Source organism: Tripterygium wilfordii, chromosome 22, assembly GCF_013401445.1.
Source record: "Tripterygium wilfordii isolate XIE 37 chromosome 22, ASM1340144v1, whole genome shotgun sequence".
Lineage (NCBI taxonomy): Eukaryota > Viridiplantae > Streptophyta > Magnoliopsida > Celastrales > Celastraceae > Tripterygium > Tripterygium wilfordii.
Genome location: NC_052253.1, coordinates 4722233 through 4746816, shown reverse-complemented (window position 1 = coordinate 4746816; position 24584 = coordinate 4722233). Strand labels below are relative to the sequence as shown.

Sequence of the window (24584 nt, the reverse complement as noted above, 5' to 3'; positions counted from 1 at the left end):
GGTATTCAAAGTTAAAAATACGCCCATCTTCTATCTATAAAAGAGGATCAGTACGCTAGGGTTTATTGCAGTCGGTTTGCTCCTCTGTAAATCGAGTTCGCCGTCTTTCGAAAACCTCTGTCTTACTTCAATCTATCGGTGCTTTGTTTTCTCTCTAATTACTTAATTAGTTGATGATTTTTCTCGTTTTGGTTTAATCTTTGGTGGTGGTGGAGGATGATATGACGAGGAAATGATTCCCTATTGGTTTGATTGCCGAGATGATGGCGTCGACCTTGTTATTAGCTCTATCTGATCTTCCTCTTCACTGTTACATATTGCGATTCATCTTAGTTCTGTGTTTTTTCTTTTGGTTTAAATTATAAAGATTTCGTGAGTAATTGAATCTCTGAAAGCTGTTTGTTTGAGAATGAGATGATGATGGATATTGTTTCCCTATTGGTTTGATTGCCTGTATGATGGCACATCTGTATTAGCTCTATCTGATCATTCTCTCAAAGCAATTTCATTGATTATTAGTACATTGTATAAGGATGCGATTGTCTATAACCCCTTTTAGATTTTTAAATCTGTGCTGCTTGCAGGAGGAGATAAAAGGATTATGGCGTCGAATGCGGCGGCGCCCTTTTGGAGGGCGGCGGGGATGACTTGTATATCATACTCAAATATGTGCGAATCTGATGAGGAATTGCCTCAAGGAGCCTTACAAGTCTGAGGCCCTTGCCGGTGAGGAGGTTTTTTTCTCCATCTCCAACTGGGTCGACGGGAAGGCCCGAAAACCCACTGTTCGTGCGCTGATGCACCAGAAGCTTGAGATGGGTTTTGTTGTCATGGGCTTTATAAATTACAATACGGGAACTTTCTTAGACAGTGATTCATGGTTCTGATTTTTCCTGGCAATTACTTTGCTCTATAAATAATCTTTTTCCTGAAATCATGTAATTGACATCAGTTGGAAATTACGATTAAGGTTAAACAAACTAATGCTTAACCTAGAATATCACCTGTGGAATCTGAATTTTAAATAGTGAAATTTGATAAAAGTAGTGGGACTAAGGTGCAGTGAATTAGTCTTGACAATCACGTTGAATAGACTCCTAACCCAATCATATTGAATTGAGTCTTTTGACCCAAGTTTTGCGCAATACAAGTATACAATATGGTTTTTCGATCCTATTGCCATTTGAGACCCTAAACCCCAGCCGAAACAAGCAAGTTTGGTGCAAGACTTTTAGATACTTACCTGTTTGTTCGTAATTTAACTTGCCACTATGGTTTGACATTGAACGAGCAGGGATAAATTGGTTGTAATCTGGGTCTGAATTGGTTTTAATCATGGTCGCATATACAGAATCCAGCTCTCTTGGTTTTAACCGAAGGGTTTTGTAGAAATGCTAACCGACACGTCTGCGACTCGGCACACACTGACACAGATTTTATTTTTTATTTTTATTTGAATGTCCAATTCTGTAATAAAACCTTATTGAAAACCGCAAATCCGTCAAAGGAAGAAAGGGATCTTTCTTCGTACGCGAAGCGCATAGAGAGATTCACTGCGTGTGTTTCTCTCATCCTAGATTTGTCCGTCTTCGAAGATTTGAAAACAAAGTACGAAGCGACGATCCATGGCTTTCACGTCTTTTATTGGAAGACTCCTTTTCGCTTCGGTATTCATACTCTCCGCCTACCAAGAGTAAGTCTACTCTATATATACATGTATACATACACTGATATAAATTTGTATCTGTTGGGTTTGCTTGGATCTGCTTGATTTTGCTCTGCTTCTTGTCCTGTTGACCGTTTCGAAATCAAGCAGTAGTTATGATTTCTGTCTTCCTTTTGGTTTCTACTTTTAAGTCTGCAGCATTTACGTGGATCTACGAAATTGGACCAAGCACTGACTATATTTTATTTTGCTTTGTTTCTGGATTTGGGTTTTATAAAGTGAATGAAGTGAATCTAATTGAAAGCCATGTTTTTTTGTACATGGCCGGTGTAGTAATATGCAGGGTAGGCTGAATTTTAATGTTCACTTCGGGTATTGCTAGTGAGTATCTACCAGAAGGCTGATATTAACTTTAACTTTGCAAAAGTTGACTTATGTTGGATAATGTTTTGAGAATGAATTTCAGAACTTCATGATGTGGCTGCCTGGCTGGCAAGTGCTGGGTGTCCATTAGTTTCAGAAAGCAAAACGACTTTAGTTAACTAGATGATATTGTTGAGTTCAGAAACTATCATTTCAGTGAATTCCGTGGCTTCGTACTTATTGAAGTTCTGGCATTTACAATTTGTCGTTAAAAAAATCATTAACATGGCAAACAGACGTACACGCGTAGTAGATTCAATTGTAATCTTGAAATTACTCTCTTGTTAATTGTTATGTCTTCTATGGTGTGGATTAAGGTAAAACTGCATGTGCAACTAAATGAGTGAATACTGAAACTTTTTAGGTAATTTTTTTCAAGACTGGATTTGTTCATTATTTGATCATTTATCTTGAAGTGATTAGCATTGGTTTGGGAATAAATAGAAAAACCGTAAGAAAATGAGTAAAAAGAATCTGCTCCGGCTGCAAATTGGGTCAGGTTTGCAGGGGTCTCTCTCTTTTCTAAATTTGGCAGGTGGGAATCTTTGTGCAGCAGTATCGTCGATGCAACCATCTGCGGGAATGGGTTAATAGTCTTCTTTTCGCCTAGTACTCTTACTGCATTGTTCCTAGTCCATTCAGTTTGGTCTGGCAAAAAAATTGTCCTTTTGATATAGAGATTACCTGATAAAAATCTTCATTGTGGTATGGTGAGTTGAAAAAGTTGATTTAGTTTATCATGTTACTTTGTTATTATGAAACGTCTGTGAAGCCACTGATTCCTGGTTCCCATTTAAGGTTATAGACTTTTATTCTCTTACAAAATGAGAACCAGGCTCTTGATTATATTGAATATTTTATCTCTCCTTTTCTTTTTGTTTAAATCAATGACTCTGGACTTATATTAATTATTTTTTCCCATGCTTTTGAGATTCTCTATTGTAATATATTGGTTGTATTTTGCAATATTAGGTTCATTGAAATTGGGGTTGATGGTGGACTTGCAGGGAAGACTCTTAAACCAAAGTTTGATATCTTTGCCAATCTTGTGCATTCTAACACGGGCATACAGCTGCCAGAAATTGAAGTGAGGATCTCTCTCTCTCTGTCTTTTGGATATAGACACATTCACACGTGCACCCTTATGCATCCTGGTAAACCATTTAAGTTGCCGCGAATTCGTAGAGGATAATCTAGTTATAGAGAGAAATAGAGAGAAAAAATATATAATGGGAGAAGTTTTTGGATTTATAGAGAATAATTGTTTAAGCATGAAGCATTACACAGATACCAGTGTTTGGAAAACTGATTTAGCTTCCTTTTGTTTTGAAACGGGCTTGGTCATTCCTTACCATCGTGTGGAAATGTAATGTTGTTTGATGCTGCCCCAAATTGGAGGCCTAAGGAGCTTATAAGGATAACAATGATCGAGAGTAAGATTCTACAAGTGCTAGAATTAGAAGCGGTTAGAGGTTGAGATAATTTGGTTTTCCAGTGGCTCATGCTCATCGATATTAGTACTATTTGTTGAAGATGATGATTGCATTTGCATTGGCTTTCACAGAGGGTTTTTAATAAGCATTCATTATTGGTTTTCATTTTTCCCCAAAATGCCTTTGCATTTCTAAATTGTGTGGTGGATTTGCTGTATGGATGCATGCCCACCCTGCAATGACTTCACAACAAAAATCACCTCGCTTAGGACTGAAAGTTTTGAATCGAAGTTAAAATCATTATAACAAGTCCATGTATTCTGAATTTTTTTATCTTCTATCAACAGGCTAAACATTTAGTTGCTGCAGCTATGGCGTTCAAGGGCATTGGGGCCACCCTTTTTATATTTGGCAACTTCTTTGGCGCATTTCTTCTGGTTTGTATTCATGTTATGCCATGGATTGTCGTTGGATTGTCTTGCAAATATAACATGTTATGCAGACGAACATTGCGTTATGCACTTAGTTTCTGCAAGTTCTGACGTCCTTTCTTCATGCAGCTTCTGCATCAGTTGATCTTCACGCCAGTAATGTATGATTTCTACAACTACGATAGCGAGTCAAAAGAATTCAATCAGCTGTTTGTCAAATTTACACAGGTTATCATCTGGCTTTTTTCTTTCAATTCTCTATACTGAAATTAGGGGCCAAGGTCATATTTGCCATATGGTTCCTTTGGATTACCTAATTAATTGATGGATTTTTCGTTACAGAATATGGCACTTTTTGGGGCACTGATGTTTTTCATAGGGATGAAGAACTCAATTCCTCGAAGACAACACAAGAGAAAGGCTCCCAAAACAAAAACTGGTTAGAAACCATTTGGTGTCGGTACGAAACTTCACCATACTTAGGAGTTACTGGATCTCTTTCATTGTATTGTATTGTGAAAAACACATACATTGATCTACCAGGATCTGGTTCGGATGGACGAGGCATCCATGTTTTTGCTTGTTGATACTATTACCCCTGAAACTGATATAGTTTTCTTCCTGCTATTAAGGTGGATGTATTTTGCCTATCGATTTCCCGATTTTCTTATCTTTAAAATATCTTTTAGCAATATCCTAGACGATATTTTGTGAATTCCAGACAACACAAGTATTTGAGGAAAAAGACAGGTTCTTTCTCCATCAGCTTGTGGAAAACTGAGCAGTCATGTCTCAAGATGGTAAGCAGAAGACGACTGGTTGTTAGAGTCTTGGCCTTATGCTGGAGTGAATTTTAAATCCCAAGTACTCTTCTGGTTTTGTTTTGTACTCATCTTCATATTGGGTTCAACTAGGCCACCAGCAGCTGCAGCTGATCACCTGATCTTATCTTTAAAGCTCTCAACTTTGTAGACTAACAAGAATCAATGACATGAAACTTTAATAATAGCTCACGAGTAGTTTAGATGACATATGTATGTGGTATTTCATAGAAGTCTCGAGTTCAAGTATTCTTCATCCACTTCCCTTATAATAAAAAAAGAGTCAAAGAAAGCTGCGAAATAAATTCAAAAGCATGGAACACAAGGTTGTAGCTAGACAGACTTGCAACAGGTTGTCAACAACTTCTTGCTTCTTCCATCCTCGTCCCACAAATAAAGGGAGCTTGTCTCTGCAGACACTGGCACCATTATACAGGGAACCTCATTTTCAGGAGCAGCTGGCTAAATGGACTTGCAAATCGAAGACTGCCTTATTTTAGAGGAAATAAATAAGAGTGTTGTCGGTATTTGAATTTCAAATATCCGGGGTCCGTTTTGTACAGAGTATGGATGACACAGTAAACCGTATAAGATATGTTGGTTGACCTCTCAATAGGATTCGAACCCAGATGAAGTTATTACCATCTGTCAAAGAAAAAAAGAACGAACTATAAAATACGTTTTGCAAATAGCCGGGACATTGAAGAATATCAAGAAAAGAGAACACACTATAAAATACGTTGTTTAAGTGTTTGGGGAAACTGAATGTAGATATCGAGTATATATGATGTCAATTTATCAATAACATTAAGTATTAACAAACAACCATATTTATATTTAGCGAAGTATATAGATATTGCACATTAATTATATGTTAACAGACAATTGATATTTAATTTGCAAAAACATAAAGTTGATTGACAATTTTGTCACGAACACGACCCATAGAACCATCATCATTCAAATCAACATCTCCCTTGCTTCTTGGTTTCCATGTGAAGCCTCCACTCCATGTCAACTCTCTAATAGCTAAAGGACTCATCCATTAATATTTATATCAATCTATATTTATATTTTATACACACATATTATTATATTTATGTATTCATTTATGATAACGTGCAAGTTTCATGGCTGTTTTACAGCTAATATCAAGCTGGTTTTGAGGTACAAGTAATGTGGGGTGGTAGATGGTTTGTACTTACTAATCACTTGATCAACGTGGTTCACTCTCGTCTTAATTGTGGTGTATAAATATGGGTATTAAAAAAGTGGTTCATCAGAGAGGATGGTTCATGGAAAATACTCTTTCTTTTCTTTTCTTTTCTTTTTCTACGGAAACACCAACGTATAAACTTGCATTTTCAATCCATTTGGTAGCTCAAAAACGCTTAGCGTATTCGCTACCAAACGCCATACCAAACGCGCACTCACTGTTTGTGATATGGTTGGCTTCTTTATGGATGATTATATAAGACTGTTTAAATTGTTGCATATATATTGTCAAGACTTCATAAATTTTACATCGGTTAGACAACGATCAATCAAGTGGTTTATATGGATAAACCCACCTTCTTACATGTAAATAAATATTTTCTAGGTTCACGTACCGTTAAGTGAGACGGTCCAAAGGAATAAAGACGTGATGGTGATCCGATGTGGATTCCACAGTGAACCGGGATTTGTGATAATATTTGGTTGATTATAATAACGATTGTGAAAACTTTGTATTTTGGGTGAAAACAACTAGAGGAAAAAGACAATTCTGTCTGGTTGTGAAGAACTGTCGAATAACGTCCCATAATAAGAAAGTGGATAATTACAGCCTTGGCCTTTTCTGCCGCTTAAATCTATTTTTTAAACTCAAAGGCTTCCGCTTTATTGAACACAGCCACCAATCTTTGCTTCATACCCTCACTTCCGGCTCAAAAATCCTTCCTTTTTGATCCAGTCCTCGCCATTGATAAGATGGAAGTCACTCCATGTGTTCAAGACTTGTCAAGTTGCGACCAAGCCAAGTTTTATCAGACAAAATCTGGTGTTAAAGGACTGGTTGACTCTGGCATTACCAAGATCCCCAAAATTTTCATTCACCCACCTGAGAATTTGGACCAGTTATCTCACAATGCTAGAGAGATTGGCCTCCAAGTTCCATTGATAGACCTAGAAGGGTTTGAAGGTGTTGGAAGGAAGAACATAGTTGACCAGATTCGGAAAGCAACAGCAGAGTGGGGTTTCTTCCAGTTGATTAATCATGGAGTTCCAGTTAGTCTGATGGATGATATGATTGAAGCTGTGAGAGGATTCCATGAGCAACCCAATGAGGAGAAAATGAAGATCTACTCTCATGATTCTGAAAAACCGGTTAAGTTCTTCTGCAATCGAGATCTACTCACGTGTAGAACCCCAGATTGGAGGGATACTTTGGGACTTGATTTCCATGATGGTAAGGTTGACCCTGCACTTCTTCCTCAAATATGCAGGTACTCAAGAAAATCATCAAGATTACTTAATCAGATATCTAGAATTGGAGGTAATGTAACTTTTTGGTCACTAAAAGAGTTGTTAATTTCCAACCGAGTCATCGAATATTCACACGTTCCAACTTAAAAACTCAAAGTCGAAAATTGTTCCAATATGCTCATAAGGGCATATTTTTCCTTGTTCGGGTAGATTTCTTGTATTGAGACAATGTTCAACTTTGAGTTCTTAACCTGAGTTGGACCTCATAAACTCTTTCCGTGGCCAAAAGTTGCATTACCCTCTAGAATTGTGTTTCCTGTGCATTTTGATTTTTTGTTGAATTTTGTTTTGCAGAGATTCTGTTAAGGAATACATGAAACAAATGATTGAACTGAGGAAGCGATTATCTCAACTACTCTCTGAAGCTCTGGGACTGAGCAGTGGCTATCTTGATGGCTTGGAGTGCATGGAAAGTCCATCACTTGAGTGCCACTACTACCCGGCATGCCCCGAGCCGGAACTGACACTCTGCACACACAAGCATACAGACCCAGTTTTTCTGACTATACTCTTGCAGGACTCTACTGGTGGCCTCCAAGTTGGTCATCAAGATATGTGGGTTGACTTGCCTCCAATGGAAGGAGCTCTAGTGGTGAATGTGGGTGACTTGATGCAGGTAGATAGAACTAATCCTAATTGCACCTAATTAAGCATATTGACTTGAGTTGGATTGGAAGCTGGACATGAAATTCATTCTATTTTCAAAAACTTCAATTTCATCTTTTGTAGCTTTAATCCAAACTGTTTTGTCTCACATATTCAAGTTTTCATGTTCAAGCATATGAAAATTTTCTTGCATGGAGATTGTTATCTTGATGACCAACTCTAGTAATCTAGTTGATTAACTTTCCATAATTTCAATTTTCTGGTTCTCACATAAACATCGCTTCTAATGGAGAATGAAGTTCAGTGGTTCTTATCTTTTTACTTCATTGCAATTTTCTTAAAGAATGCTTCTTTGCCTATTCTTGTTCCCACAAGTCTTAAAAAAGTAGTTTCATGATTTCATCATTCATGACAACCTCAATGAAGACTAAATATTTGGATGGCAAACTTTAACTTACAAGTTTTATAGCATATTTTACTAAGCAGTCTTACGGATCCCAATGTTTTTTTCTCTCGGTTATCCCAAATACTGAGATCGTGTGCGATGCGAGGCTCACGATTTCACACGGATTATGTGCGTCCACCACATTAACTGAGACAAAAAAAAAAAACTGGGATCCTTTGCATTTTTGTAAGTTACCATAAGATGTTCTACCTCTACTTTCTTTGCATAATAAGCTCTTTTATCCATGGTGAATGCCTGTTTTTTTTGGCAGCTTATCACCAACGATAGATTCAAAAGCATGGAGCATAGGGTAATCGCTCAAAGGATCGGCCCCAGGGTGTCGGTTGCATGCTTCTTCTTACCGAGTCTAACAAACTTCGGTAAACCGTATGGACCGATAAAGGAGCTTCTCTCCAACAACCCAGCAATTTACAGGGAAACTCTTGTCACTGATTACATTGTTCACTATAGGTCTGAAGGACTGGATGGTAGTCCAAGCCTACCTCATTTTAAATTACAGTAAGTTCATGCTAGTCTTATGGGATCAGAGTTATCAGTTATGCGTGGTGCCCGTTCGAATATCAGCCTGTACTTGTTTCATCATTCTGTACAAACCTTAGTTCATGTTCTCTGTTCTAAGGGATTTATATGCAATAAAGATAATTATATAGGTCTCCTAGTCTCGCTTCCATTTCCTTATTTCAAGTTTTCTAAGATTTATTTCTCAGCAGCTTACTTGGTCATGAAGAGACATTCTCAGATTTATTACCGGGTCAGATCCATGCTTTGGCAATGGCAGCTCATAGGTTGGCAAACATTTTGTGCATGATTGAAACTACCTTTTGCTGCTACTTGCATCGGTGTGGAATTAATTGAAGATGGGGGATTTTGGACGTAGTAATTGTGAAGACTATAATTCTACATCGGTCTAACATAACCTAATCGAATGGCTTATAAATGTGTTTTCTGGGCCTAAGTGTCATTGGCGACGGTCCATAAAGAACAAAACCTTTGCGGGCCTGACGTATCTACAATGATCTAATCAACCAATTTCATATTATTTCATTATTGGTGTGTTTGGGTTGGGAATTTCAACAATAAATACTCTTTTGTAGCTTATTACCAATGATAAATTCAAAAGTTTCCAATACAGGGTTCAAGTTAGTCAGAGAGGCCCTCCGAGTTTCAATTGCTTCTATCTTGATTCAATTTTTTTTTGATAACCGAGAATGATATCACTGGGCTTGTCTATTTTGGATAATCAAGTTGAACCTAAACCCGGGCTGAACAGGCTGCGTGCACAACCTGTTGCTAGATAAGTTGGGCTGAGGATCAGCGCTAAACCGACTACTGACTTTACAAAATTCAAATCAAGTGAAGTGATTATTAATGAAGTTAACACTCCAGAAGTTGAACAATCTACTGACTTTACATATAATAGATCTTCTCACTAATTTAATCAGAAATTTTTTCCATATATTAAGAAGACTGGAAAGTTTTACAAAACATATTCCTACCTTTCAAATCATCTTGCTAATAGGTTAAGAGCCACAACATCTACTGGGATTCTAGCTAAGCAAGTTCTGGACTTCACATTTTGTTTAAGCATTCCTAACTTTACATTTATATACAGATTGGCTAGGATAAACTAAAAAAAATGTTACATACCATAAATGAAAGGGAAGAACCATGAACTTTCCCCAAGAGTGAATATCAGGGTAATCCCAATAAAAACTTAGCATCCTTGTCATTTTGCCTCTTCAAGCCTTGTGCATATCAACTCAGGATTTGAAATTTTATCGATGCTGCGGATAAATATCATAATATTAAAGCCTCAATTTATCTGAAGAAAATAATATTATTCAGAAAAGTTAATTTTGATGCCTATCACCAATAAAAACCATTGCTTGATTTCAAACAACAAAATATCAGTAAACTAATAATAACTCACCGAACAAGTAAATCCCCACTGGAAGCCAACTTTTCACTGATCCATTCAGGTGCTAGTTCCAGCAACAATTTCAGTTGCTCCTCAACCTCTCCTGTGGACAAAATTCAAGATGACTTAGCCCATAGTGCACAAATTAAGAAATCTTCCATTTCTTTGATTTGGTTATAATTTGTATCTTACGTCTATCGATAATATCACAAGGGCTTGCAATTATTTTGTGTATAAGCTCCTCTTTTGTGATTACAGATCGTCCAATTGATTGAAATAAGAAGTGAATCATGTTGAAGAGCTTAGGCAGGCAGGCAATCATTTGTCGCCGCCTCTTTGCTTGTGAGATTGCTGGATCCCTCTCCTCTGTAACATTCCTCTCTTTTTCTCTTATCTGCAAAATAGAAATGGTAATTATATAATCAAAATGATTGCAGTTCGAATCCTTACCAGCCTCACCTCATTAACATATTCAGCGCATTCTAACATATCAAACAATATTTTGACAGAAATATCAGACAAATAAGAAATAAAAAGATAAAGTGAATTTGAATTAAAAGTAAAGAAAACAAAATATGGCAGTAGCTGTTAAAGTATTTTAAACAGCCAACATCTTCTACTATGGATAAAGAGAAGGTTATGGGATGGGCTTACCAATTGCAAAAGTCTTTCAGGAAGAATATGATGAATATTATCAACAACCGAAATGCCCTCAATGTCATTTATTTGATCCTCAAGCTTCTCATTCTTCACAGGAGTGTCAAATTTTAATGACCTCGTACGGGATGGCCGCCTAACTAGTTTGTCTTGTAAGCATATAGAATCATCATCAGGGCTCATATAGCATCTCTTAGGCGGCTGCAAAGTGGGAGTGGCTGTCATCAGCCTAACAGGCGTAGCTGCAAATTTTGCAGGAGTTGATTGGATGTCATCTACTTTGGCAATACAGCCTTCACTCGTTTTTAAGTCTATTGCCTTTTTTGGAGTAGCAGACTCAGAGGATGAAGGCAAGCAAGCTGGAGAAGCAAAGACTTCAGAAGGTATCCCACTGCCAGTAGACTTGGACAAAATATTAGCTGGGGATGTAGCACCCGACTCGTTGACTTCAATGCTAGAGGACATTTTGCTGAAGCATGGCTCTTGCACAAGCGAAACTGGATTTGGGATTGAAACAGTTGATGACTTCCAGCCAGTTTTCTCTGTATCGTTCTTCGAAACCTTCTGAGAAAAGTGCCTTCGGAAAGAACGAGATAGATGAGATGCCACAGCTGATTGCTGAATTTCTGGTGCTTCAGTTGATGTGACAACAGATGATGCTGACCCTGGGTCGGTAAGTTCATTAGGTGATCTCGATGTCTCCATGGATAATGATAAGGTGCGGGCTGTACTAATATCTGAATTCAGAACTTTCTTTGACCAATTGAAGGGCTCTGGCAATGTTGCCTGTGGAATATCATTCCCCTGAGTGCATAAGAAGGGTGTTTGAGGGCCCATGAACATTAAAAATAGAAGAAATAGCACTTAAACCCATAATCAATACACAAACAGCAGGCAATCCATCTTTCAATACATGGGGAAAAGATGAAAAATATACACCTCAGGATGGGCTTCATAGAAATCGAAGAGCCTGCCATGGAAGATCTTCCTCAATTCTAAATTTCTACTCTCCTTCAACTTCTCATCAAACTCCATTGCATCAACATTTACTGATACATGGAGATCCGGTTTCATACGACTGGTCTGCTCATCAAACTTGGGCACTCTCTTTATCTCAATTGCCTCTGGTAAAATATACTTCAATTGAGCCAAGTGACCGTGTGAAAACCTCCTACAAACATCACAATTAAGAAATGAGAACATATAAAATTCTAGATCCAATTTCAGCACAAAATCACATAGACATAAAAGAATGCAAAGAATACAATAAACAAGATAATCACTTTCCAACATTCTTTCTTTTTCTCAGGAACCAAACAGAAGAGAGCAAGAATCAGAAGTGATATAGACAGAAAAAATTAAACAAGAGTACTAAATAGTAGATACCTATCAGTCAAACACTCAATTTTGGGGCAAATATTGGTGAAAATGGTAGTCGAGCCTTTCAACCTTAGCAAACGGATAGAACTATCCAAGCAATCAAAAAACTCACCCAACATCTCATACCTGCCAAAAAAAACCCCTAAAATTATTACCACGATCACCAAAAAATCAAAAGCAAACTCAACAAAAACAACGAATCGTACTTTAATGGTAGTTTGGCTGACTCGTCGATGGTCCTCTCAGGTTTAACGTCAGAAAGTGTCTCATCAGACCACGAAGCGATCTGCCTCCGTACTGGTTTGATTTGGTCCGTTGGATTTTGCTGGGCCCGTGTTTGAGCGATCTGACGGATCTCCTTAATGGAGAGCGCAACGCCATGATTCCGACCACGGCGAGTGAGCGGTGCCGGTTGCTTGTCTGGGGTCTTTAGCGAGCTTAGCGGATTAGGGCTCTGGAAAGATTGAACTGCTCTCTTCAGATACGATTTCGAAGGCGTCGACAGTGAAGAACTCATTGATTACACACTCAACGACGGAAAACGGTAGATTTCACGTCGATTTGGGGCTAGGGTTGAATAAACACGAAGGCTCAAGTATTTCGGGACTTTCCTTTGGCGCGAACCCTGAGGTGGTTCTCGCTTGGCTGATTGCCACGTGTCTCCCGCCAAATAGATCGCCTCCCGCGAAATTCTTCGGTATTGGTTGTATATGGGCCTCATAATTTACTGGGGCGGTGAAGAAGGCCCAGCCCAATTGAATTCCAAGTCCAAAATCCACGTTTTCCGCAGAGGAGTCGCCAACTCGCCATAACCCATAACGCAGTCGGCTGGCATATTTACGATTACGAGGTGGAGTGTGAGATGTTCGTCTTCTACACAGAAGGATTTTGAAGCCAACAAAGCATATAAAGAACGAAGTATTCGCCTCCATGTCTCCTTCTGATCAATCTCACACAGCAATCAAATATTAATCAAAATAATTCTCAACAAAATCTGCTTTTCTTCCACGCAACCAAACCCCCCGCCCCTCTCTTTCGGGTTTTCTCTGCAATCAATCCTTGCTTCAACTGTTCGATTGATATCCTTTTGTTTTGGATTCTGGGTGATATAAATTTTACTGGGTACCACGTAATTTCAAAGTTCGGTACCTGCGTTTGATTGTCTGTTCGCTTAATCGGAGCTCTTCGTTCGTGGGCAGCAGGTAATTTCCTCTTTTGTCGCTTCTGCACTGAATTTTTGAATATTTTGGCGTGATATTGTCCCGCATTTTTTTTCCTCTGCTTCTGAGATAAGGAAGTTTTAAGGGATTAAGAGTATTTGAAATCAGCATTTGAAGTTGACTTCAATGCTGATTTCAAACTCACCAAAAATATGTTCTTTTTGTTTGTGCCTTTGTGGCAAGGTGTTTTATCAGCCTTGGGAGGTCAAGAAATTTATATTTATTGAATTTTTTTAATTATTATTCTGAATTCTGCTGGGAGAAAGCTCCAATTTTTATTCTTTCTTGAAAATTTATCCTGTCATTTAGAAGTTTTGTGTTTTCTAACTATAACGGCTGATTACATCTCCAAAAAATGTATCGGCTTCTTAACCTTTCCTTGGCGAGGTCTTGATTACATTGGGAGGTTTTTTTTAGACTTCCAACCTCTGGCATTGTCTCACTTGCACCAACTTTAGTGTAGGGAACAATATTTTTCTACCTCTCCTAAAGTAATCTTGTTGCTAATTGTTATCTTTGATGCGGTTAAATCACAGTATTTAGTGTGGATGGCTGTGGGAGACACTGAGAGCTTACACTATTGTTTAGCAAAATTTTCCATAGAGGTGCCTATGTTATTGGACACTGAACATGTTATCTTTGTATTTCTTTTAACGTTGTCAATATATTTTAGCTTCATCATTAAACAATAATAAAATATTTTTGGAGGGCATGCCAGTGTGTTATGACATGATGGGTAAACTGTTAATTCACATGATCACACTGAATAGGAACGGTATTTGAGACTTATTGGTGCCACTAAAATTTCTTACCGGTGGCTGGTGATCTCCATGGCATGATTTGGCTGGCCTTGGCTGCTCTGATGTCAATAGATGTCAATATGTTAGCAGATGCTATTGATTCTTTTTTGCAATACTTATAATAAGCCTTAAACTAGTTATAAAGTTCGGCCATTTAGTCAATAAAACAAATGTTGTAACACTAAAGTTTAAAATTGTGAATTTCTTGTTCCAAGTCTTTGGATTGAGCAAAAGGGTTGGTGGTGTTTTGTAATTCACAAGCATGTTTATTGGTCCTGTTCCTGTCCAATTTAGTTTCTCATTTCCTGTGAGCTGCATTTCCTGAGAATCTTATGCTTATGTTTTTACTGCTACATTTTCAGGATTATTGGAGGTAGTATATATTGGTGCTGAAATAGAAATATAGAATTGATGAAGTTGTAGGACTGGATTTGAGGAATCGACAGATACTTGCCATTCATTTGCATGAGGAAACAACTAAAATAGATGAAGATAGTTTCAATATGCATGAGACATTAAACTTTGAAGACAAGTTTCATTTTTTATCTTTTAGGTTGATGTGGGTGTGTCGTATTTATGTTTGTCTTCTTTTGCATTCCAAAGGAATAAAAATATTTGTCTGTTTTTTGAATCCCAAACTGTTGAACTAAAAGAAGCTGAAGTTCATGCAACTTAAACAACTTTATTTATTTATTTTGGTTATTTATTTTCTTTTGGGGCTGGTTGGTGGGGGTTGTGGCAATCTTTCATGTTTTGATTATTATTGTTTTTCTCTTACTCTTTGTTATATGTGATCTTTATCATAAATGCTGACAGAAGGGGTTATTGTTTCATTGTTCTCACAGAATCTTTCTTTAAAATACTCCTGGGGAATGGACTGGTTGTTTTTGCCTGCTGAAGTTGTTTCTGAATGATGTTCAGTGGGCAAACGGGTTCTAATGATCTCAACATTTTCAAATGGAAATGGCATGGTGAATCATCCTTGAGGACAGGATTGCTTCAGGATGTGCGTCCTGAGATTGAGTTGTCTGATTATGGAAGGGTACCAAGTCCCGGAAGCGAGAGCCCTTCTGGGCTTCTTAATGGTGAGAGCTTGAACGTGGAACCAATTGCTGATTTGGACCTGTTTTTTGAAAGGATATACGGCTACTACTGTGAGAAAGGGCTTTGGTGCATTATCATAAAGTGGATAGTTGAGCTTCTGAGCCTGAGTTTCACTATTTGTTTCTCCGGATTTTTCTTATTATTTGTAGACTGGAATGGTCTTCGTAATGCAAAGTGTGGCATGGATGCGATCGAATCTGGAACTAAGCCTTGTGATCTTGCTAAAGAAGCTCTTCGTCAACACCCACTAACTCCCCTAACACTTTCCAAGGCCATTATTGTTGTATATTTGGGGTTATTTTCCATTTATTGGATCTTCTGTTTTTTTAGGTTTTTTTCTCAGTTAAAGGTCACTCTAGGAATCCGTCACTTCTATTACAACAGGTGAGTCTAAATTCGATGTTTACAAAAAGCATTGTCAAATCATAACTTTTGGATTTGATGTGAAACCCTCTTGTTTTATCAAGTTTGATATAAATCCAACATGTAAGCTTATCATATTTTTTTCAGTTTGCATGTTACGGACAATGAAATCCAAACCATGCCATGGGCAACAATTCTTGAAAAGGTTGTTCAATTACAAAGCACACAGCAGCTCTGTGTGGTGAAGGATCTTTCTGCGCATGATGTCGTAATGCGCTTGATGCGGAAGGAGAACTACTTGATTGGGATGCTGAACAAAGGGGTGCTTGCTTTCCCATTCTCTCAGTGGGTCCCAGGGATTGGTCCGACCATCAGATGTGGTTCTAATGGAAAACAGAATCGCCTAATACTAACAAAAACCCTTGAGTGGACCTTAAATTGGTGCATACTACAGAGCATGTTTGATCGGTATGCTAAATGTTTATTGGATTTCTTTCTACATTGACTAGTTTTGATTGTTCATTTCTGTAGAGCATTTAGTCATATTAATTTGATGAATTCTTCCAATTTTCGATATATGCCTGATATTTTTCTAATAGATTGCTATTGATTGAGTAGAATGGCAGCAATGGGGATTTTATATGGTTAATTCGGAAAAAGTGGGTTCATATTTTGTAGATTTAATTACTAAATTCATGTCATGAAATTTTTGATGGGAGAACTCTACATTGTGTTGTTTATTCATGTGTATGTTCTTTGGTGTTGATAAACATAAATCCTAAGAACATGGTGCCTGCATTTTTTCTGTTGCTGTTCTTTTTTTCTTGTTTAAGCTTTAACTTCCATTGGATGGTGTTGGTCATAATAGATAGTTTGTTGGTTATATTATCTTTTTTTTACTAGAATCTTCGTTCTTTCTTCAGAAACTTTTGTGTTAGAAGGGACTTCATTTCTAATCCTAAAACACTGAAGAAAAGGCTTATGGTAGTTGGCCTAGCAATGCTGCTACTTTCTCCATTTCTTGTTATATTCATGCTGGTGTATCTTTTCCTGCGACATGCTGAACAATTCTGTAATCATCCAAGCACAGCATCATCCCGAAGATGGTCGAACTTGGCAAAGTGGACTTTTAGGGAATTCAATGAGGTATATTATATCACTTATACATACATTACTTTAAATGCCGTTTTTTCTTCCCCTTTTTTTTTTCCCTCTCTTTCTGGTGTAAGCCCAATGTGGGATCTAGTGTCAACTGTCAAGAGTATCCTGTGCAAAAGTTGAAATATAGGACCCTATCTTTAATTTAACTTCAGGACGTTACTTTAATACTGTCTTTTTGTTGGCTATTACATGAGGATGTAGGATGTATATGATGTTCTTTGTTTACTCATGTATGATTCCTTGAAACACTTCTTTGTTACAGGTTGACCATTTGTTCAAGCATCGGATCAACAGCAGTGTGGTGCATGCCACTGATTATCTTAAGCAATTCCCGTCGCCTATCATATCAATAATTGCCAAGTTTATCTCTTTTGTTTCTGGTGGCTTTGCTGCTATTTTGCTCATCATTGCATTTCTGGAGGAATCTCTGCTAGAAGGCCAGGTAATGTCTTCTTGATTCTACTGCTTCTCTTAGTATGTTGTTGACAACTGTTGTTCTCATTGTTTTTTTGGCTCTTTTTTTCTAAAAATTTTTTGGGTGGTTTTGATTAAAAATGTGCAGCTATTTGGTCGCAACTTGCTTTGGTATGCTGCTGTTTTCGGAACTATAACTGCAATCAGCCGGGCTGTAGTTATGGATGAGATTCTGGTCCTTGATCCAGAAGGTGCAATGTCAATGGTTGTCCAGCATACACATTATATGCCAAAGAAATGGCGTGGGAAAGAAAATACTGAAATTGTCAGGATAGAGTTTGAGACTCTGTTTCAGGTAATCCTGCTGAAGAAGCAGTGTCTCACATTTTCATATAGAACTGCTAGGATGTTTTAGTGTAATAAATTCTTAATTTACTACTTCGGTGTGGTGTCCCTGCTGAGAGATGCAGGTCCTTGGAGTCTTAGATTGTTGTCTGGCCATGTTCCTGTTTGAATTGGCTAATATGTTCTAGCTGTCGCATTCCTTCCCCTTCCCACCCACAAAAAATGCTCGTAGTTTTTTGTCAGCTGACAGTGTTGAACTGAAAAACTGCTCCAACTTGCTCTAAGTTTAGTATTGGTTGGATGATGATTCTATTCAATATTGAGCTGTGATTTGATTGATTTAACGCTCTTTAGGGGCCATGCTGATTCATATTATAGATAAACACTACATTTGGAAGTTCATTTGTAAAACACTGGAACCAACTCTCTTTGTGATGCTGTTTAATCAGTAGTTACGAAACGCTATATGCTAGCAACTTATGGTTTCTATGTGATGCAGTACACTGGAATGATGTTACTTGAGGAGATGGCTTCAATTTTCCTCACTCCGCTCTTGCTTCTGTTTGTGGTCCCTAAGGTTTCAATTAATCTTACCGACTGAGCAGATATCTGTCCTATTTCATCTCTAATTTCGCATTTCAATGAATGTCTTTTGAACTCTATATTCTATATTTATTTTCCAGCGGGTGGACGACATATTGCAATTCATTGCGGATTTCACAGTGGATATTGAAGGTGTTGGTCATGTTTGCAGGTTGGTTCATTCAATTTCAGTCCTGCGACTGGAGATTTTAACAATTATTGCCTTTATTCTGTTTCTCAACACTCATGAAAGTCATTTCTGACTGTCACTTATATACTATCAGTTTTAGTGCCTTTGATTTTCAAAACCATGGCAATAGCAATTATGGTTCACCATCTCATACACCACGAAACCAGAGGAGTTCCCAGGGAAAGATGGAGAAATCATTCTTAAGGTATGACTACAGCTACCAATTTTCTGAATCAAGTTCTTGATTTAATACCAATTCAATTCTGGTTGCAGTTTTCAAACAAGCTATCCTTCATGGGAACCAGACATCCAGGGAAAGCAATTCTTGTTAAATCTTCGAACATTCAGGGAGCAGAAGTTGCAAGGACCGGGAATGAGACATTTATATTCTCCTCCTAGAACATGGCGAGGTAGCCCTCACTTGAGAGGTCATGGGGACAGAGACAGCACATTTTTAAGGGAAATGTCCCAGTATATTCCCAGAACTGGCTCTCAGTTGGGATCTCTTTGGCTAATTGATGCAGATCAAAAGAATCACCCCTACCTTCTCGATTGGTATTACACCTCTCGGCCTCATCAGTCTGCAAATTATTGTAGAGATCCTCCAAGGGAACAATCCGAAGTCCCTGAGGAACATCCTGGAGATTATTGGATGCCATCGAACATGACACAAGGCAATGCAAATTATGAAGATTACTGGGATCACCATTGTGGAGATCATTCAGAATCTCATATGGGGGCTTCTACATCGGGCCCTTTATTCCGTGAGAGCATACTTCAGCATCATGATTCCGGCAATTTTGGACAACCTACTAAAAGCCATTGGTGGGCTAGAAGTGGACCGGTTGGTGGAAATCCCCAAGCAAGTTTTCTTGAGCCTCCTGATTTCAACCGGTACACTTCTGATAAGCATAATGATAAATTTTCTGATAGAAGCTTAGAGGAGCAAGATCAAATCTTGGACTGGGGGAGTTCATATAGGTTATCACGGATCACTGGTCACCATTGTGGAGATCGATCAGAATCTCATATGGGGGCTTCTACATCGGGCCCTTTATTCCGTGAGAGCATACTTCAGCACCATGATTCCGGCAATTTAGGACAACCTACTAAAAGCCATTGGTGGGCTAGAAGTGAACCGGTTGGTGGACATCCCCAAGCAAGTTTTCTTCAGCCTCCTGATTTCAACCAGTACACTTCTGATAATCATAATGATAAATTTTCTGATAGAAGCTTAGAGGAGCAATATCAAATCTTGGACTGGGGAAGTTCATATAGGTTATCACAGACCACTTGCATGGACGACCTTGACCTGGAATCCGGTGGTGATATTAATCTTCCTTTTGATGATGTCTATAGCAGACCTCCTGAAACTCCTACCATATACCTGGATCATCCCCCACGCTTTGAGTGACCAATTCTCACTTTGTTTCTTGGAGGCTCACGTCTTCAGATTCGCATACGGGTTTCCGGGGCTGGAACAAGGCCTGGATTTTAACTTGGCAAAGAGGAAACTGTATTCTTTGATGTATATATATTCATTGTGAAGTCAGTTTCTGCGTAGGCCTCAACTTGAGAGATGGCCTACCTTACAGAATATCATTCGAAAGGGCGAAAGACAATTCTAATCCATTGATTGGATTTCATTCCAGTTATTCTCAAATCTGTTAGAATATATAAGTATCTCTTAACTCTATTAATTGCTGTTCTTAATTCTGTGTTCTTTTGAAAATCCAAAAGACAAAATGGGATCCCAAAGAGATCCTGGCAACTCTTGTTTGGTTGTTGAGCAACCATGCAGCTAATGAAGGATGGGAGAGGGAACAGGAGTGTAGAGACAGAGAATGACGAAAGAACACATAATAAGATAATGATTTAAAGGTAAATATTGTTCATGAATGCATAGTATATTAATAAAATGGATGAACAAATATATAGAGACGCTTTCCATTGATCTCCTAGAAAGTCCATGGTATTTGAAGATTAAGAAAATAAAAGGACACAAAACAAAAGGTTTGATACATTAGTATTCATATAATATGACAAATTGAAGTAGCCGGCCAACTAGCCTATTATATAGAATTACAACAATATTTTCTCCTTACGAAGTGGGTCAAAGTAAAAAATGACTGGTCAGAATTGTTGTCCTGACATTTCTTTTTATTGAAAATTACATCATACACGTTTATCATTTGGAGATTTGATATGTGTTCTAATTCAAATCGCTACGCCCACTCCAAAAAAATTTTTTCACCTGACGACAAACTAAGTTGGGTCAAAGTCGTATGCGTGGCTATAGGTTTATTGCTCCCATTAATAATCGAACTCATAACTTTTCCAATTCATATAGTTTGGCTCCAGAAAGATTCATCATTAAGTGATAACCCCAAAGTGGTTTTGTGGTGAGAATGTACTCGTTCTTTCTTCTAATATAAGAATATTTCACGATCATAAACATGCATGTATATTATGTCCGAACTTGATTTAATCTGGATCGGATAAATTCGATCATTTAGACTGAACAGAGTTTTGTCACTGTATATATGTGTGTATATCTACAATGGAAAGGGCAAAAAAAAAAACATGGGACATAAATCATAATTCCCATAATAATCAAAAAATTTAACGAGAGAGTACACCATAGGGCCATAGCAACTGTTACCATATATATATACACACACACACCATAACATATATACACGTACAGCGCACACAGATACCCTCCAATATGGAATCAATTTTCTTTCAAGATCAATCTCTAAACAGTTTTGATCGGTTTTCACAAGAATCTTCATCATTGTATTCATGGGGCATTGAATCATCTCTTCATTTCAACCTGCAGAGTGACTGGCAAGACATTCATCTACTGGATCTGGATATTCTCTCCCAAGGAATAGCAAAAGAAGTCTCCAATGATCACTCCATATCTGCAACTGCTAGTACTACTACTAATTTTGTCAAAGAAGAAGAGGTCACTTCCAACAAGAGCAAAGAAGATAAATTCAACACCAATAATCATAATGATGAGAAGAAGAAGAAGAAGAAGAAGAAATTATCATATATAGGGGTTCGGAGCAGGCCGTGGGGGAAGTACGCGGCGGAGATCAGGGATTCAACTAGAAATGGGGTTAGGGTTTGGATTGGAACGTTTGATAGCGCAGAAGCTGCTGCTCTATCCTACGACCAAGCTGCATTAGCATTGCGAGGCTCGTCCGCGATCCTCAATTTCCCTGAGGATGTGGTGAGGGAATCCATGAAGGAGATCAAGTTTTGTTCTGAAGAAAATTGTGCAGGCTCTCCTGTTTTAGCCTTGAAGAAAAGGCACTCCATGATCAAAAGAAAATCAAGAAGCATCAGAAGGAAAACAAGTAATCTTGTGGTGTTTGAGGATTTAGGAGCCGAATACTTGGAACAACTTCTCACATCTTCTTGTCACTACTGATCTGATTAATTACTTCTGTAATTGTATCCATAATCTTTTTTCATTCTCTTATTTGTTTCATTTTTATTGTGTTTTTTGTTTTTAACTTTATTTTGTGAACTATTTAATTTCTTCCTAATTTGGTTATTCTCTCTCTTTCTCTCCCCAATGATTCTGAATAATTTGTAACTCGGTTTCGCCTATCGATCTCAACGTCGTGCGGACTTTCTTCCTAATTTGGTTATTCTCTCTCTTTCTCTCCCCAATGATTCTGAATAATTTGTAACTCGATTTCGCCTGTCGATCTCAACGTCGTGCAGACTTACAGACTGGAGAATGGAATATCATTATCTTTTTTATTCAAGTTTGTAAGCAATTTAATTTATCCCTGATGTACTGAACAAACATAATTTTCATATCTCAAATCATTGCCATATGAAATATAAATAATCTACATCAATTACTTTTTTTTCCCCCACCTCTCTTAACTAATGCTCATGGAAAACAAATTAAGGTAAAAATAGTAAAACTAAAATAAAATAACATACAATTTATCGAATATTGCGCGTTAGCTAAACGATCACTGTCTACGTATAGTGTTGTGTGACAGCTGATCGATCGTTGTCTATATATAGTATTGTATAACAGCTAAGCGATCACTGTCTATATATAGTGTATTATTGTATAATAGTTAAGCGATCGTTATCTATGTATCACCTTCGAAAGGTCAAAAGATTCGTTAAACATAACATCATTGTCTCCGTAAACAGGGTTTAATTTGTTTGCAAATGAGATCATATAGTAGAATAAAATTAACAAAAGATTTCACTAATTAGCATATCATGTTTTACTTGAGACTTGTTTTTCTTGTTCCAATTAAAGAGATACATAGTAGTACAATGTTTAGCAATGACCATTGTTTCCAACTAAATATTCAAAAGCAAGACCTTGGCTTGTTAGTCTATCTTGAAAGTCAGCTTTTGTTGATTGTCTCGATGAAATAATTAAAGTATCCAAGAAGGAAAAAAAAAAAACAATTATGGCCTACACAAAGTAATCTAGTCCAATTACTCTAAAACAAATCCAAAAATAGGGTTTGGAGTAAGGGCTAGTTTGGAATGTTTGGAGGAAAAGGGAAGGAAGATACATATTATGATAAATATAACATTACAATTACAATAACATATTTTAATTTTAATTGAGGGTAGAAATTGGAAACTCAATTTGACTTATTAGCACAAAATAAAAACTCAAATATATATATATATATATATATTAAAATAAGGACTTGTGAGTCTCAAGTTGTATTTATTTTATCATTAGCCGCCTCTTTTTTGTTTTGTAGTGGGTTTATTAATTATATTTAGGGCATTTTTCAATTCGTTGGATTTCCTTTGTCTGCCTTTGCAAACTTCAAAGCAAATTAAATATTGTATATTCATGATAACTTTTTCAGCCTCAAGTTGTATTTATTTATGTATGTAGTGTAGTAGTGTAGGACCCATCAGTTAAAAATAACAATCCTAATAATCAAACCCCCTATATATGCCATATATTTCCAAATCTCTCAAAGACAAAGGTGATATTGCTTAAAACGTATTTCGGTTTAAATAATAAGCATAAAATATCAATAAAACATCTTGAGGGATAAAGGACCAAGATGTTGTTTTTTTTGAAGATCAAAGAAATTAAATTATGTCCGATAAAGACACCATATTCATTTGTGGATTTGTGGCGCCATATATAGTTAATTTCATTTCTTAACCATCAACAACGCGTTTTTTTGAAAGAGAACATCTCATACTAACTCTGCAGTTAAGCGTGCTTCTGTAAGAGCACTATTGGGATAAGTGACCTCCTGAAAAGGTAAAGTCGTATGGGCCCGATACATCTACAGGAACCGAACAATCCAAAGTAAACAATATTGCCGATGTGTATTGGGCTAAAAATTATTATAAGCCATCATATGGGTCTCTTGTCCAATCATAGGCTTGCTACTTTGGCTGCTTATGATCAAGCAACGAACATTTGCTTATGAATAACACATCTAAGGATTAACTGCTCTATTGATATTTGTTGTTTCCAAGATACCCAAAATTGTTGTATTCACTTTTTTTTTAATCCATAATTGCACCATAAAAAATTTATCATTTATATATTCAATACGGGCCTAAACTGTAGTCGTTAGACCTGCGCGCAATGATAAGTTAGGTTAAAACCCAACGCGTGATCACAAAGATATTGTTCCTAGTAGAAATCGAACTCATAACCTTTCAAATACATATAGTTTGGCACAAAGAGATTCACTAACTAGACTATCAATAAGTAGTTTTCTTGTAATCGCAATATTGTATGAACAACTAGATTCTCAATATTATCATTTCATTTTTCAAATATTTATAGGGTAAGCTACATATTAAATAAAATAGGTTTTCGTTATGTGTGTTGGATTTATATTTATAAGGAAAAATGCAGCAGCATTTGGTTTTTTTTTTTTTAAAAAAATATAGCATTGTGTAAATACTATATACCCTGGATCTATTTTGTCGAAGGCAAAGCCCAAAACAGCCGGGGTCAAGGTCCCATCAAGCTTCGTTGTCCTGGAACAAATTGGGCCAGGAAAGAAAAAAGGTCAGTCCAAGCCCACAAAGCCCAACATA

General features: G+C 37.3%; 5 protein-coding genes and 2 non-coding genes across 8 annotated transcripts; 6 read left to right on the top strand and 1 right to left on the bottom strand.

The window, feature by feature from the left end:
- The first annotated feature begins 214 nt into the window (after window positions 1-214).
- LOC119992358 lies at window positions 215-301 on the top strand. Its single transcript, XR_005466362.1, has one exon. It is a non-coding gene; the product is annotated as a small nucleolar RNA Z102/R77 (small nucleolar RNA).
- A 106-nt stretch (window positions 302-407) lies between these two features.
- LOC119992357 lies at window positions 408-492 on the top strand. The gene has a single exon (XR_005466361.1). It is a non-coding gene; the product is annotated as a small nucleolar RNA Z102/R77 (small nucleolar RNA).
- A 772-nt stretch (window positions 493-1264) lies between these two features.
- LOC119991804 lies at window positions 1265-4832 on the top strand. The gene is made up of 5 exons (XM_038838279.1): window positions 1265-1693; window positions 3062-3176; window positions 3870-3959; window positions 4083-4181; window positions 4296-4832. The coding sequence occupies exons 1-5, from the start codon at window positions 1626-1628 to the stop codon at window positions 4395-4397; spliced, it is 474 nt and encodes a 157-aa protein (XP_038694207.1). The 5' UTR covers window positions 1265-1625; the 3' UTR covers window positions 4398-4832.
- A 1762-nt stretch (window positions 4833-6594) lies between these two features.
- On the top strand, window positions 6595-9027 carry LOC119992262 (1-aminocyclopropane-1-carboxylate oxidase homolog 1-like). Its single transcript, XM_038838960.1, has 3 exons — window positions 6595-7257; window positions 7592-7913; window positions 8620-9027. The coding sequence occupies exons 1-3, from the start codon at window positions 6743-6745 to the stop codon at window positions 8869-8871; spliced, it is 1089 nt and encodes a 362-aa protein (XP_038694888.1). The 5' UTR covers window positions 6595-6742; the 3' UTR covers window positions 8872-9027.
- Window positions 9028-9802: 775 nt separating this feature from the next.
- LOC119991685 (CDT1-like protein a, chloroplastic) lies at window positions 9803-12964 on the bottom strand. 2 transcript variants are annotated; one of them, XM_038838083.1, is made up of 7 exons: window positions 12531-12962; window positions 12331-12450; window positions 11884-12115; window positions 10942-11748; window positions 10480-10681; window positions 10300-10390; window positions 9803-10153 (listed from the first exon to the last, which is right to left on the bottom strand). In XM_038838083.1, the coding sequence occupies exons 1-7, from the start codon at window positions 12839-12841 to the stop codon at window positions 10096-10098; spliced, it is 1821 nt and encodes a 606-aa protein (XP_038694011.1). In that variant the 5' UTR covers window positions 12842-12962; the 3' UTR covers window positions 9803-10095. The 2 variants fall into 2 exon arrangements, with proteins under 2 accessions (XP_038694011.1, XP_038694012.1); XM_038838084.1 differs by lacking the exon at window positions 12331-12450 and having other exon boundaries at window positions 12531-12964.
- Window positions 12965-13131: 167 nt separating this feature from the next.
- Window positions 13132-20216, top strand: LOC119991684 (autophagy-related protein 9-like). Its single transcript, XM_038838082.1, has 10 exons — window positions 13132-13526; window positions 15190-15832; window positions 15959-16279; window positions 16735-16957; window positions 17235-17414; window positions 17535-17741; window positions 18231-18308; window positions 18415-18485; window positions 18598-18708; window positions 18777-20216. The coding sequence occupies exons 2-10, from the start codon at window positions 15255-15257 to the stop codon at window positions 19915-19917; spliced, it is 2910 nt and encodes a 969-aa protein (XP_038694010.1). The 5' UTR covers window positions 13132-13526; window positions 15190-15254; the 3' UTR covers window positions 19918-20216.
- Window positions 20217-21185: 969 nt separating this feature from the next.
- LOC119991720 (ethylene-response factor C3-like) lies at window positions 21186-22088 on the top strand. The gene has a single exon (XM_038838138.1). The coding sequence runs from the start codon at window positions 21232-21234 to the stop codon at window positions 21943-21945; it is 714 nt and encodes a 237-aa protein (XP_038694066.1). The 5' UTR covers window positions 21186-21231; the 3' UTR covers window positions 21946-22088.
- The last annotated feature ends 2496 nt before the right edge of the window (window positions 22089-24584 follow it).